The sequence below is a fragment of the Pterocles gutturalis genome, unplaced genomic scaffold (assembly GCF_000699245.1).
Source record: "Pterocles gutturalis isolate BGI_N339 unplaced genomic scaffold, ASM69924v1 scaffold8118, whole genome shotgun sequence".
Lineage (NCBI taxonomy): Eukaryota > Metazoa > Chordata > Aves > Pterocliformes > Pteroclidae > Pterocles > Pterocles gutturalis.
Genome location: NW_010118010.1, coordinates 35895 through 51798, shown reverse-complemented (window position 1 = coordinate 51798; position 15904 = coordinate 35895). Strand labels below are relative to the sequence as shown.

Sequence of the window (15904 nt, the reverse complement as noted above, 5' to 3'; positions counted from 1 at the left end):
TTATAAATACTTAAAGTGATGAAGAGTCTACCATGTCTTGTCTTCTGTGCTTTGGAGAGACATAATAAAAAAATAATTTAAAAGGTGGAACAAAGAAGACTGTCAGCGCTTAGAATTGTATGAAGAGTTTGAGTATGTCCCATTTTAAATCAGAGGTAATTATGCAAAATCCATTGGAGTTATGCTGGTCTGAGCATCAACAAAAGGGTCACTACACCTTTTCCCCCTGATTTTTGTTATAATTGTATCTAAGTTATAAAAAGATGTCTCTTTGTACCATTCTACAGCTAGTTGATATTACTTACTCTACAGAGTGAATTAAAATGATGTATTTGGTTGTGCTGTTAAATTTAGGGATATAGATTTTATTCTGTGTTGCATCCAGGTTATCTGAGAATGTGTTCTGTCAGTTTATTTTAGCAAAGGAGTAATTGAATTCCCTTGGAGAATGTTAGCCTGGGAATTGTATCAGCTGTGCTAAAACAATTGAATTATTGAGGCTATGCATTGCATTAGCAATGCTTGTGCAGTACAAATCTTCCCAGGGAAATTATGTTCCTTTTCAGCTTGATATTCCAAATTTAAGTTTATCTCTTGATAGTTAAATAACCTTCTGTGCCTAAGCACCTGCCCTCAGTCAAGCAATTTTAGACTTGAGATTTAAGCCCAGTACTGATACTTCAAGGTATGATGCTTTAAGGTGTTGACACAGGTAGTAGTAACTGTCTTCCATGTCTAAAGCTGCAGAAATCACCCAGCAGTCTGCACAAATGACACCAAAAAAAGAAGAGTGAACTGGAACAAAGCTGTTTTCAAAATAGCAATTCAGATGGGATGTGTTGCTCTTCCTTATTCCTGATTTAAAATACAGCAACAGGTTTTCAGGGGTGAACCAGGTTAACACTGGTGAAGTAAAACCAGAGATTCTTTAACCTAAATTTATCATGATCCTGTATTTGATATTGTGAATGGCAAAATAGCCCCCAGACACGGATTATGTTCTTTAGTATAAATACTTCTGAAGGCTTTGACAGTCAATGAAAAAGAGTAAGACAAGTCATCCCTGTAGTAACAGTGTTAAATTTCTAGATTAATAGAAGAGGGATTTATAGTGCAATGCTGTGAGAACATGTTTACATGCTGAAGACAGTGGGGCAATACTTGATAGTAATTTCTTAAATGTACATGCAATGCCCTTTTAACCTTTTCCATACATTCTACATGGGCCAAAATTTGCCTATTTTTAACTCCAGGGGAATTTCTACTGAAGTCAGACTTAGCTTAGTTTAATTTAGTTCTAAGCTTTAGAGTTACTTGGTCTCCTGGCCTTTGTTTGTAATGGGAGTGTCACTGACCTTAAGCCCCTTAAACCGTGGGCCATTCTATCACGGAAGGGTGTGGGGTCAAAGAGGAGGAAGGAGATGCCAAGATCTGTCTTTCAGTTCTATAAGGGTTTTGAAGAGTGAGGAGTGCTGGGATTATGTGCAAGAGCCGGCTTTGGGCTGTTGAACTCTGTTTTGTGAGTTTCATCTGAAAGATGGGGTAGAGGTGCAGTTTGGAGAGGCTGGCCTATGCCGTTCATTCAGAAGGGCACAACTCCATGAATGCTGTTTTTGTCACTGGCTCAAGCCAGCACTGCCTTGTCGTGCTTCTGTGCTTGCCTGTGGGAACCAGAGCTAACAAGTTTGCCCATAGTCAACCATAGAATTGAATTTTGGCCAAGCTACCAAAATTGAGTCCTGTGTAAATATCATGATCCAGGAATCATGACTTTCTTTCTGATAGTCATTTGAGGTTAACTTCACCCTCCTCTTGGGAAACACACTGAGGTCAATTGTGAAACAGTTTAGATTAATGGGGATATAAGGTAATTGGAAGTTTAAATTTATGAAAATTGATAAGTTACTGAGCTGTTCTGAGCAAATTTAGGACTCTACTATTCTCATTCCAATCAATGAAAATAGTGGTATTAAGTTATGAGGATTAATCTCAGAACAACTGTCAAAGCTCCTGGCTTGTCTGTGTGAGGGATTTAATGCACAGTACCCAAAAGTGGCAACTCTGAATTTACAGTCCTGTAGGCATGCCACACACATTCTTCATGGAAGCCCTTTAGTACCCATTGCCTGCAAACTACTTTCAAGCATATGCAGACATTCCTTGGACAAGATGGTTCTTGTTGTGCATTGAGAGTATGTGTTCAGTAGGATCATGAACATACAGTGAACTACAAATGCCCACTCAAGGTTCTGACCTCCCAACTTCCTTCTGCAGATGAGTCCTAAGCTACCTTGCACTTGGTGAACAGGATGGTTGTTTACAGGGAAAATGTGTTTGCTATGTAGAATTGTTTCCATTCTGTAAATTCAGAGACTTAACTATTGCACGTTAATTTTTTATGTGTATACAAGACCATAATTACATTTTAAATCATGAATTGCCTACAATCAAAAGTAAGTATGGTGGTTGTAGGAGATTGTTGAGCTAACTGGCATTAAATAATTTATTCTAATTAGTCATATTCTAGAAAATGAAAGAAAAACTCCTCACAGTGAAGCTACTAAATCGATGAGTGTACTTAATCATCTGTACCTTTTTCCCCAAACAGGCAGGAGAAAAACATTATCACCCAACGTGCGCACGATGTGTCAGGTGCAGTCAGATGTTTGCAGAAGGAGAAGAAATGTATCTTCAAGGTAAAAACAAAAAAACAAACAAAACCTCCAAAACCAAACGAATTACACTTGGCAGCATGGCCCTCTTGCCCGTACCTAGTAGCGTAGCTGAGCTGTTTTGCACATATTGTCACTTCAGAGCTACCAAAGAAAGTGAAGAATGCAGTGTGTAGGCTAAGGAAAAGCAAAAACAAACCTTTGTTACTTCTTACTCACTGTTACTTCTCTCTTGGTTCGAATCCAATAGCAAGTGTGAATCATAGAAAGGATGAGTGGAAGTAGTTATTTCCTGCAGATGGAAGTACTTGACAGTGAAGATTATAAGATTTTCCATTTAATGAAAAACTGATTTTTCTGCAGTAAGAAATGATCCAGATGAAAGTTACACATAGGGGACAGCAGGTACCCTAAAGCTGCTGTTACAGTCCTAAGTCCAGTTCTGTACCCATTGCCCATTTAGGTACAAGAAGAAAATCTGGAGGTCCTTACCTGAGTTGCCCTCAGGTCAGTCAGCCCTGAGCATCCTCAGAGGGTGGAGAAGAGGCTGCCATGGAGCTGAAGCCCTTACCAGACAGTGTGCCTCTGTTTTATGCAGCCGTAAGCTTGCATCACGTAGGAGAAAGCTATGCAGGGACAAATTCAATCTTTCTTGTCAAGGAATTTCAGTGATAATAGAGAACAACTTGCACAATAAAAAAGGTTATTTAACATAGATATATGCTAAAATCTGTATTTCATGTGTAGCAACTTTTAGCTGTACTAAACTGATCAAAGAAAAGAGTGTCTACACAGTTAAATACAGGGTCAGACACCAGAGAAAATGAAGGCTTTTGCTTATGTCTTTGACTGGCAGCATCTTTTCAAAGGAAAACAGAAAGGAGAAACTCAGTAGGATGTGGGAACTGCAAGGCTGGTGTGTTATCCTAAAATCACATGCTTGCCCAGTTCTGTATTACAGCTTTGCAATTGTCCACAGTTTTCTAGAAATGTACTTTGAAATCATTCATTAAGCTGGAAAAGTTAGACTTTATTTAAAACACAACAGTGGTCTCAGATCTAATTATAGTTTAATATGTTATTTAAAATGACAATTTTATTGACGGTTTGGTTTACAACAAGAACTAGCTCATTAAAGGACATAATGATCCTTGTCTGTGCTCATGGATTCTCCCTCAGGAGCCAGAAAATGCTGCGGTTCTTCTGATTGCGAAGTAGCGTAGCAGTGCTAAAATCCCCTGGGAAATCAATGCTTTAAAAAGGATATCAAACTACAAGTTTGTTTCTGGATTTCAAACTCTCTGAAACTGAGTTGCAGTGAATCTTCTTTTTCAGTTCAGTTTGTTCTAAGGGTGGATATTCGTTAGGTTTTGTGCTGATTTTTAATTCAAGTAATCACAAAGAATGGATAGGTCCTGTTAATTTGGACCCATCTTGTTCACTTTATTTTCTGACGCATGAAACATTCATATCAGCTTACAATCATACACTTTTTGTCTTCACATGAAGAGTGGTTTCCATTAGAAACTAGTGTTAACTTAATGAAAAATCTGTGATTAAGTATTGAACTGCCTGACCTGATGTGTTTTAGATAATAAAAAATGTTAGAGCCCAGGGTTTTATAACTTGTTCTTCATCCTCTTAATAAACTACTGTAAAGTTCCTTTAGGTGTTGCATGTTCCTTAGCAGAAATAGAGTAATGAGTGGTCACCTAGCAGTTGACTTCTGGGTGAAAGGACTCTCCTTCTTCTGTGTGAAAAAGTTTCCCAGCCTGTTTTGCTTGACCACAAATAGGAGTAATTAAAAAAAAAAAAAAAAAAAAAAAAAAGTTGATCTAAATACTTCTTAAAACCTTTGGGAAGATTTACATCAACTTATGCAGCAGTTGGGACAAATGCTTTCAGTGGGCAAGCTCAGACCCACTCATAATTGGAAGATGAATTAGCATTGAATTTAAAGGTGCTGTAAAGATGTTTCTTAGTGGTTCAGTCCCAAAAAACTTCAGTGGCTTAGTAAACATAATTTATCCAGTCTGTACTTATAGATAGTCTTTCTGCTTGAGTCAGGGTTCGTCTGGGTTGTTTTTGTGAAATAAATTCTAATTATCTCCATCTGTCTTCTGGGAAATAGACTTCTTGTTTCTATCTTGTTTCCAAAATCCACTGGTTAGAAAACTATCAAGCTGCTGTGAAAACAAAGCATTTCCAATAAATCTTCTTGGTGCTCACCATTAAATATTTATAACACAAAAGTTCTCAGCTTCCCATTTAGTCAGGCAGAAGTTGGAGTGCATTCATATTATTTAACTATGCAGAGCTTTAGCTTGTCTGAGCTCAGACTGGCATAAACTATTTTACTATTAGAATTTACAAACAATTTTTTTATTTTATATAGTTACACACATTCCACTTCTATTGAGCACTGAGTATTGTACACTATATTCAACTTTTTAATAGGTTTTTTTCCTTTGTGACTGATGCTCACAATTGTGTTTGCTTGTATCTCTGGAGTTGATAATGCTCTCTTCAGTACTTACGTGCAGTACCGAATTCATTTATTCTGTATTTACTGCTTCCTCTAGGATGGATATTCCCCTGAATTAATGCAATTCCTTAGTATTTTAGGTATAAGAGACAAACATGTAGGAAGTGCAGGGTCAGTACAATGAGTAATTCAGAAAGAAAGACTGGATTTTCAGCTAGTGTTGAATGCCACAACACTATACCATTCCATCCCATCCCAGTGTGCCACTTAGTATGAACTGGGCCAAACTATTATGAGAGTAGGTATAGTAAGAGTACAGGGAATTCTGATTACGTAAAAGGGAAAAAAAATTACCATGAGAGTGGAACAGATTGCCCAAAGATTCTGTGGGATCTCCATCCTTGGAGATATGCAGAACCCAACTGGGCACAGCCCTGAGCTGCCTGCTCTAATGGGACTTGCTCTGAGCAGGAGATTGGGCTGGAGGAGCTCCATTACACATTGTGCAGCCCTGCTTTCCTGGAAATGGCTAAACACCTGCCTGCCGACAGGCAGTAGTGAATGAATTCTTTGTTTTGCTTTGCTTGCACATGCAGGTTTGCTTTACCTATTAAACTGTCTTTATCTCAACCCATGAGTTTTCTCACTTTTACTCTTCCACTTCTCTCCCCCATCCTGCCAGGGAGGAGTGAGCAAGCAGCTCTGTGATGCTTACTGGTAGCTGGGGTTAAACCACAGCATTGGGGAACTGAACTAAGCAGAACTCTAACTATACTTTCCAGGTACATCCATTTGGCATCCGGTTTGTAGACAAGCTGCAAAGGCTGAAGAAAAAAACAAGGTAAAAATACCTTATTTTTACCTTGTGTTGTTCCATTGTCATCTTATTCTCTATCCCTTTTTTTTTTTGCAGCAGGCATGGATGCAAAGATTTGGAATTTTTTCTCTACTGTAATTTTAAATTTTGAAAGAAAGAAATCTAGTAGGTTAATGTAATGTAATAATGTAATATAAATACTGTGCTTTTACTTAGTGATTCAAGCTACAGCTTCAGGAGAATGCTGACCTAAGAGTTATATGTGTAAGATGAATAAGGAAAAATGTAAAATGTGAAAATATGAATAAGGAAAAACCCCTTAATTTTTAACTTCTGTCTGATTATGATGTGATCAGTGCATGACCTCTTCTCTTTTTTATGTGGCTTGGCACTTAAAAGATCAGAGGACTTTCACTTTATTTGTTTTTGCAAAAAAAAAAAAAATCTCTCTTTGGAATTTCTTCTTTGTTTGTGAAATGTTGGCAAGCCAACCCCAACTTAATTTAATTTCTGGGTTTAAGTACCTCCTTAAGTTGGATGATTTGTGTATCTGTCTGTGTGCAAGGGGAAAAAGGGGGGAGTTCTGGCAATTTTAATAATTACAAGGTTAGCAGATGAATAAGCTGCCCCTAGGAAATGAAGAATTAGTCTGTAACTGGGGAAATGATCCCTCTGAAGTGGTGGGACTGAGATGCAACTATCTCATTTAATGCGAAGGCCAAGTATGGGGTTTTCCAGTTCTGCTATTTTCTGATGCTTAAGTGATATCCTTGTATCCTTGTACCCTGGTATCCTTGTTTGAAAAAGCTCAGCTTTGATTCATCAAGGTTGGGAGACAAGGCACATGGGACAAGTCCGAACAGCGGGCAGCAGCTATAAAAAGAGTGTTTACAAATCTGAAGTGCTAGCAAGTGCATCTTTGACTAAATTACAGTTTTGAAAAAAATTTGGTTTGAGCTTTACCCTAAAGGATCTTGGCTGTATTTTTTGTACCCTTGGGTTTGGGAAGCAATTGTTCTGGTATTCTTCATGGTGAGCTCTGAATATCACATAAGTAGTGTTTCAGTATAAAATGTGTTGTTTAATATGTGTGCATTTAAAATTGTCAAAATACTTTAATAAGTGCTGCTGATTCAGCCTAATACTATTAAGCAGTATTTCAGGCTTCCTGAGGATTTTATTCTGTCTGAGTAACTGAAATTGCAGGGCTAGAACCCTATATAATTTATTGAAAATGTAATAGCTTTTTTTTTTTTCTTTTCCTTCTTCAAAGAAAGACAGTGGATGAGGCTTCCCACTGGCTGCCTTTTCCTCACAAAGGCAAGGAAAGGGTACTTGTAAGATACTGTACAAAGGCTGACTCATTTGTAACACATCTCTCCTGAGCACTGGGAGTCTGTCCCTTCCCCAGCAGAGGAGAAGACATCTGTATCTGAAAGTCAGTGGGAATTTTGCCTGAGTAGGGAAAAAAAACAGAATGGAGCTCAACAAATTTTTCCAGGTCTAGTCATTTTTCCTTTTCGTCAGGTTTTTTGTCTTTATTTTGGTCTTTACGCTCATTACTGAACACATAAACCAAGAAGAAAGGATGCTGTTTCAAAGAGGGTAGTAATGGACTTTTCAACATAACTTGCAATGTTGGGGGTGGGATATACTGTTGAGAAATTTTCTCGTCAAGATTTGCAGTTTGTTGTTTTTAGAAGTTATCTTTCTATGTATAGATATATGCCCAGCATGTAATAAAAGTAGGTGACAAAGGCAGAAGGAGTAAGTGTCAGCACACTTCAAAACTTTGGAGATGGAGTGGAAGGGAAAAGGAAGTTGTGAAAGAGAGTGACAGCAAAAAGAAAAATGAAGGGAGAGTGAGATTGTAAGCAGAAGGTATGAAGCTGGAAGAGACAGAAGAAATCAAAGTAGCAAGAGAAAGAACAGGATTATCAAAAGGCATAAAGGAAAAAGAGGTAGGTGGAGGGAGAATAAAAGTATGTAGTATGGAGAAAGGAACTGAACAGAAGCAATGGAATCAACTGAGACATGAGTTTTTGTTGCAAAAACGAGGAGATTATGTGCAGCACTCATGGACTGGGGGTGCTAAAAGGGTTACTGGAACATGAAGAGAATAAAGAACATGTGTGACATGTGGAATGAGCAGGTTTCAATCATCAGGAGGAGAAATAGGACAATTTGTGGGAGTAACTGAATAGCGTAAGGAAGCACGGAAGCAATCTGCAGAAGTACCTTAGAAAGATGACACTCTATACTTTGATTGCAAAAGTTAGAAAATTTAATGAATTGTAGTTCTTCTTAAAAACAAGATGGCAACTCTAAGTTGAGGAAAGCCCTGAAAACACTCCAGGAATTTATTAAGATATATTAAATATATTCAGCCCAGGTATGTTATGTGTTTTAAGGTCATGCTACACTGAGTGATCTTAAAACATACTCCAGTGGTGCACATGACACAGAAAGAAGCTCTGAAGCTTTATCTAGGGAGCCCTGAGGTTAGTCCAAAATTGTCACTTGACTTCAACAGGGTTTAAAACATTGAAATAGTTAAGTTTTATTCATTTTTTTTTTTCTCTACTGCATTGGAACTTCTGTAGGGACATGCACTGATTACACTTTCATGTCACTTACACAAGTTCTAGAAAGTTGGAATATGCTTCAACTATGCAGAAGCTCAGTGCAATTACACTGTGCACATTGAATGATTATTTCAATGGCAGCCATAAGTATTTCTCAGAGAATACTCTATTTCCATGCCAGTGTTTGCCTTGTCCCCTTGGTCCTTCTGAGCTTGTCCAGAGCCTCAGTGTGAGACAACTGAAAATGAGAGGGAGAAAATTCCCAAATCCCAGTCAGACATGCCAAAACAATGAAGCTGAATCTTTTTTATATGGATAAGTATCTCCACATACTGTCTCGGAGAACTCCGTAGGACTATTTTGCTGAAGAAAGTCTGTGGAAGGATAGTTGTGATCATTGAGTTTGTTTGCTCTGTGAACACAGTGCAGTACAGATATAATCACATATTGCGTCTGAAAGCTAGTAAATATTTCAAGCAAAGACTGGAGTAGGAGGAAGGATGCTTCCTTGACCTGACAACTTAATAAAAAAAATCCTTAAAATCCTTTTAAGGGTCTGAACAGTAGTAACCTCCAGTTGAGAAGTGCCAGCCTTTGGTGAGACAGTAAGTGGCAGTCATTCAGAGCACATGGAAACATACATACTTTTTGCAAACAGGAACAGATTTTTCCATGGATAGGAAAGAGTATTTTATGATGAATTAACATATCTGGGTAAAAGAGGGTATAAACCCCTTGATTTTATAGTAACACTTGGTTAAACTTCAGTTATGAATGTCAGTTCTGTTTGCTCATGGTTAATAGCATTGTGTCTCACAACCTTTTGTTATTTAAAAGTAATTAAATTCTTCATCATAAAGGAACCTACCAAAAAGAAAGCAGTAAAGGTCTGACATTCTGAATGCCAGCATGATTGAAAACAGAGCAAAACCAGTTGAGTATTACAATTAATCTGATAGTGTTGCAATCGGAGAGGGGAAAGCTAACCTCTTGGGTGACTGGTTCAGGATGCTCTGCAGGGTGTCGTGCTGTTTGCTATGGGTGAATGGCATGGTAGTGTGACATGTTCCAGAAGCAATGTAGATTGGTTTGATGGTATAACCTTAGAGTAAAAATGCTGTTGCCATATCGTCTTGTGACCTGCTGTAACTTGACCTGTCCCTGATAGTGCCCAAAGGCTGTCGTGGCAGCCCAGAAGTGCTCCAGGCCATTTTATTCTGAAGGGAGGGGAAAGCCATATGTAAAATAATTTCTGCCTTTCCAAAGGTCAGTTTGATTGACTAAAGGTGTTCTTTTATTTGTAACTCTTTGGTATTCCTGTATGTTTTGAGCTTGCTGTAATATGCCATTTTTGAGTGGTAGATGCTAAATTTTTTTTTACTCTTTCTGAAGTAACAGTTACATTTTCTGTCCCTCTCATCTTTTTCTTTTGCACTTCTCCTGCGATAGGAAACGAGGACTTCATCTGAGAGTATTATTTCTGTACCTGCTTCAAGTACATCAGGTTCCCCAAGCCGTGTGATCTATGTGAGTATTTCGTGGTGAAATTCCTCTGAGGGACGGGGAAAACCCCATTCTTCCTCCTACAGTGTAGCACATTGTGTGAAAGCTGGTGTCTCCAAACCACTGCAGTTGGTGACTCCTCTAAAACAGAATTTAGTTTCTCACTTTTAAAATGTTTGAGTACTACATTTACCATAACAGAATTCTGGCAGTTTCCTGGTATTTTTTTGTGGTGTATTTATAGCACTTACATTACCATTAGAGCTGGCGTATACAAAAGCGTGCAAAATACCACAGTACTTTCTAAAAAGAAAACAGTTAAGTAAACAGTACAGCCCACAGGTAGATTACAAGCCTAGATCTGAACACAACTTTTCTAAATCGAGCTCTTGAGCCTGCATCTGATTGCTTATGAAAACACTTGTGTGTGTGACTGTGGGACTTGGGCCCTGACAAGTGCCAGCCCCTAACCTCAGAGGACCTTTGATGTGTTTATGGTCTAAGAAGTGCTAGCTCTGGAAAGCTCATAGAGAGACTTTAAAATAACAACTATGATAAAAGCTTAGGCTGAGTATTTTTTTCAATACCAGGTGTACTTTGCTTGTCATAATTGCTGTAGCTCGTGTTCATGGCCCAATTCTCAAGGCTACTACCAATAGCTAAAAAAATCCACAAGTGTGGCATGTTCCATACAAACATCTCTTGGAGAACTTCAGTATTCCCAGGGATATTCTTTGTCCTGTCCAGGTATCCATCAGGTAGGCAGGTTGTTCTCATTGGATAGGACCATATGCAGAGAAAATTGCTGGAGATGCAATTGACTACTGGAGAGTTATTATACAAATATTTAAGGGCTTTTATCTGCTATATTGAAACAAGCAAAAGAGTGCCTTGGAGCCGAACTTGTCTTCTTTCTTCAAGTGAAAATTATTTTGAATATAATATACCCTTTATCTGAGTAAGACTAAACTAGAAGTGGAGGAACTGTCCCTTATCTAAATGCTCATCGGTGTTTCTGAGTTCTCCTTCCAGCAGAGCTCCATGCTGCTGGATACCAGTGGTATTTTCCTAGTAAAAAAAAAAATGTCATTGCCTCAACTGCTACGAAGACCATTCATTACACTAAGAACTTCTTATCATGTAAGCACTTTCTTTGGCCAGATGGTCTGTATCTCTCCAGCCATACATCACTTTATTGTTTTTATATGCATGAACATTCTTTTAAGATTTATATGTTCTTGGTGACATTTATCTAACTGTTGGGTGGTACTGTTTTTCATGATATTTGTGATTATAGCTTTAAATATGCTTCACAGGCTGTTAAAAGTCAAGGACAAACCTCCATTCTCTTTTTGTGTTTTTTTTCAAAGGATATAATAAAATCAGCACACAACTCTAGTGTTTGTTACTGTAATATACTTCAGGAGCAGCTGGGACTGTGAAAGAATAAAGTTTTCTAGCAAATATGAGTCAGTTAGGAAAAAAACATTCCCCAGAGGCATGCAAGTTCTTGCTATATCTGTCTCATCTCTGACTGCTTAATTGTCCAAGCTGTGAGATTGATTAAATCCAATTTTAGCTTTCATGAACAGGAAAATAAAAAGAATTAAAAACATGTTATTGGACTTCTATATTATCAAAATGATTCTTTGGCTATCTTTTGCATCTGTTTTCTATTACAGGAGTATTATGACATACAGAGATGCTCAAAATTTTTCTTGGGTGTTTTCATGGTTGGTTTTACTAAACCTAAATTCATGCTGTCACTGAAAGGAAGGTCACACTCACATGTGTACCTGTCCCTCTCCAGGCATGTCTTCCTGTCTTTTCCTTGACGCTAGTACTAATGGGTACACAAAGGTATGATAAGTCAGACCAGATTCAGCTAAAAAATAACCCAGGAAAAACCTCCAGACAACCAAAGAGGCAAAAAAAGAGCTGACCATCTACATCTAATACTAATGTAGAAGGCAGAGCAGAATGGGAAGGTGCACACAGGGCAGCCACTTTCAGCAGTAGCATTGATTTGTATCATTAAAACCAATAATGAAAGTTTACCTTAAGAACTGGTGAGCTCTGTGAAGTACTGTGTTGAATAAAAGAGAATTTAGAGAAAACCGTTGAAGCTTAGTGACCGTGAATTCATGGTGCTTGTACTTTCAAAGACATCAAGTCAGAGCAACGCAATTATTCTGAACAGTGTGCTGTCTCATGGGAGACATGTTCCTGAATCACGATTGAGTGGTCGGTTAGGGAAGGAAAAAAACAAAACATGTTTTGACTAAACCTGAACATGGTTCGTACAGGTGGTTTACTAAAGCTGTACTACTTTTTCTTCATCTGTTGTTATCACTTTGGTGTCTTCCTGCACTGAGAGAGGGCATAGGCCTATGCCCTATGAAGTTAATGGGCATCTTTTCATGATCTTTGGTGATGGCTTCATTATATCCAGACTGAAATTTACCCCAGTGCTGACGCTCCCTCCAAGTCCCTAAATACTACTTAAAAATCAGTTAATTTCTAACTTATGCTATTAAATAGGGTTTAAATAAAAGTCCTTCCTTGTACTTGGATAAATTTTATGAAGAGAGAATTAAATGCTCCCTGCAAAGATACATCCAACTGGAAGGTTTAGGTTAAGTTACATGGCTGTGTTGTATCTTCTCATCCTAGGAATAGAAATCACATTGTATTTTTATACAGATCATATTTGCAATTATACAATTGTAAAATTGCATACTACAAATGAAATAGATACTCTAAACCTATGGTTTTAACAGAGTCCAAAATACCAGATTATTGAAGAAATGGCTTAAAGCCTCTTGGCTGCAATTTCAGCCTTCCCTAGCATATGTGAATTACACTCATGTATTTTAAAGTACAAACAAATAAAATAAAAATTGGTGTAGGCCAAATGTTTGTAGAATGAAGTGTTTAGAAAGCAACTGTATCTCTGAGGTGTTTTTCCAACCAAATTTGCCTACATTCTGATATTTAAACTGAAAGGAATTACATAACTAGATAAGTTTTACTCCTGACAGTTCTGAAGTCTAGTGGGAGGATCTCAAGTTGCACTTCTACGTGGAGAAATAGGGGCTAAAATTACCACAATTCACATTTAAATATTCCCAATTCTGAACCTCTTTGGGTTCACTAGAATAATCTTCACAGCCCTGGGGTACCTTAAAAAAGAAACTGTCACAGCCTCCTTGGCCGCCCTCGTAGGTACAGTGCTGCCCAGAGTTTTCCTGGAACACACCTGGTGTACAGACTCCTCCTTGTCTTTGCATGACCAATCCCTGCATCAGAGCTTGCCACTGGCTTCTCAGTAGGGAGAGATTTATTTTCATTAAGAGGCTATTTCATTGCTCTTTAGCTTCTTAAAGGCCCTGCGAGAAAGGCTACATCTCTAGATCACTAAAGAATCACGTTTGATTTAACTACTTTTTTTTCATTAATTTTGAGGATGAGAATATGTGATGGTTATGGCAGCTTTGTTCTACTTTCTTAGTTAAGAGGAATCTTCCTCCTTTCCGTGTTGCTTACATTTGCACAAATTCATACATTGTTCTAGAAAAAGGGATAAATGAAAGTTGTCACACTAAATTTTTCCTGTATAAGCTAATAGAAAACTTCCCTGGAAAACCTAATGAATTTTCTTAGCACTTACTAAGAAAAAATATAATCAATGCACACATAAATCCTGGATACTTTCATGTTTTTGCATGTGGAAAACATTACTACAGGTTTACAGCTAATCATACTGAGGTTTTCAGAGAATAGTGAGATTCACCCATCATTTTGTTGCCAACAACGAGCTTATCATTCTGCAAAACCTGAATTGGAAATGAGATGATTATGCTGCTCATTTCTCTGCTCTCAATGTGGCCAACTTGTCATCGTATCTACAAGACAGTGTGTGCTGGATACAACTTCGGTGCAAATTACCATTATCCAAAGTATGATATGTGCAAATGTGGCATTTTTATAATTATACTTTTGAAATAAGTGTACTAAGAGAAGAATGGGGAGCAACACAGCCCTTTTCCTCTGTTGACTGTGTGAGTCAAATGGAAGGATTTGATCTTTACTTATGTGGCATCTGTGATCTTCCAACTAATCCACCATGGTGCCAATCCATCATCTGCTGGTTTGTGACCCATAATTAAGGGCTACTTAGACATAGTCAGGAAAGGAGGTGAAGCTGTGGGACACAGCTGAATAGAAAAAATTAAAGACCTGACTAATTTTTTCAGCATCTGGACAGTATATGTTGGAAATATGTACTTGATTATTCACTACTGCTTATGGTAGGGGAACCACTTTAAAATGGAGGGCGTTTTGACTGAAAAAGACTACCGTGTCTGTCCCACATGTGTCTCTGTGAGGTAGCAGTAAGTGGGATATAACCAAGGGAACTGAAGTCATGCCAGGCTACTCCTATTAGCCAAATGACAAAGGCAAATAGAAAGGACCAGTATATGAAAGAAAACAGAGGTAATATTTAGCATTGTGTAGTAAATATTAGAGATTCAAATGCGCACAAACAGGAAAAAGTGGTTTATTACTGTGATGATGGCTTTTCTACCTGCATGAATCTGTCTTTTTCTGATTGCTTCCTGATCATATTCTTTCTTATTCTCACTGCTTTCTTTCCTCCTTTTCTTAGGCAAAGCTTGGAGATGAAATTCTTGACTACAGGGATTTGGCTGCTCTTCCTAAAAATAAAGCCATCTATAACATTGACCGCCCAGATATGATCTCCTATTCTCCATATATCAGTTACTCTTCAGATGACAGGCATAGTTATGGGGAGGTACAGAAACATGGGTATTTTTTTTACTATGAATTTGAGATTTTATGTGCATCATGAAACATGCTCCTAAAAAGTCTTAAATGTGCATAATTAAAAAAAAAAATATAACTTCAGTTAACTGAGTCATGTCATCCATTCATTCACAAGGCATTTTAGCCTTCCAAAAACAAGTGAGATGTTAATTTCACTTTTTAGTTTGTGGAGACTAAAGAATTACTTTCTATGATTGTTTTTTAAACAGATGACATGTAATTGAAGCATGTTTTTCTGTGAGAGGAGTTCTACATGCATGTGGTAGGAAACAGGAGCCATTGCTAATTATAATGCAAAAATCAGAAGCAAATCCAAATGTCTTTCATTTATTTTTTTTGTTTGTTTGAAGTGTACCATGTTATTTTGGTAACACAACAATGGTGTCATGTTCCTATGCACATATTTCTTTCAACTGTCCCTTACTAAAGTTCATCCTCATGTCACGCATGCATTTCAATCTATTCATATGCAGAGCTAATATTACGCAGCTTGTGCTAATTAAATCTGATGGAATATAATCTTACTAATACTGTTTTTTGTGAAGCATCTTTGTATATAACCCCCGTCATGAAAGTTAGCTTTTCTTCTCTAACCACATCTACCCTTAGTTTGAATTTCTTTTATAAATTTAGATACTTTTTTACAAATCAAACCTCTTATATATACTAGGTATATTATCAAGATGTGTGTGATCTAGAATGAAAGTCAGCATTGTTCTCCCTAAGTGTAAGTGAATGGGTAGAAATAAATACTATAAATAATAACCATACTGTTTATAATAGTCCCAGTCCTGCTGTCACACCTTTAAACTTTACTACTAAAATCTTGGTACTACGCTCAGGTAAAGTGCAGTACACAGGTTTTGCAGACTCCTTTCCAAACCCTCTCTGCACAATACTCAACCACAGTAGCTCTATTTTAATGTATGCTAAAAGAATTAAGATTGTATCTGGTAAAGGGTTTAAATGGTATTCAGGTTTCTGAATTCACAAA

General features: G+C 37.6%; 1 protein-coding gene across 1 annotated transcript in view; it reads left to right on the top strand.

The window, feature by feature from the left end:
- ABLIM2 (actin binding LIM protein family, member 2) overlaps window positions 1-15904 on the top strand; it is a gene marked incomplete at its 3' end in the record, with an annotated part of 96797 nt that overhangs the window by 50267 nt on the left and 30626 nt on the right. The window contains exons 7-10 of the mRNA XM_010076036.1: window positions 2609-2696; window positions 5940-5998; window positions 10009-10086; window positions 14732-14878. Coding sequence (XP_010074338.1) covers window positions 2609-2696; window positions 5940-5998; window positions 10009-10086; window positions 14732-14878 — 372 coding nt within the window. The remainder of the gene's footprint in view (window positions 1-2608; window positions 2697-5939; window positions 5999-10008; window positions 10087-14731; window positions 14879-15904) is intronic.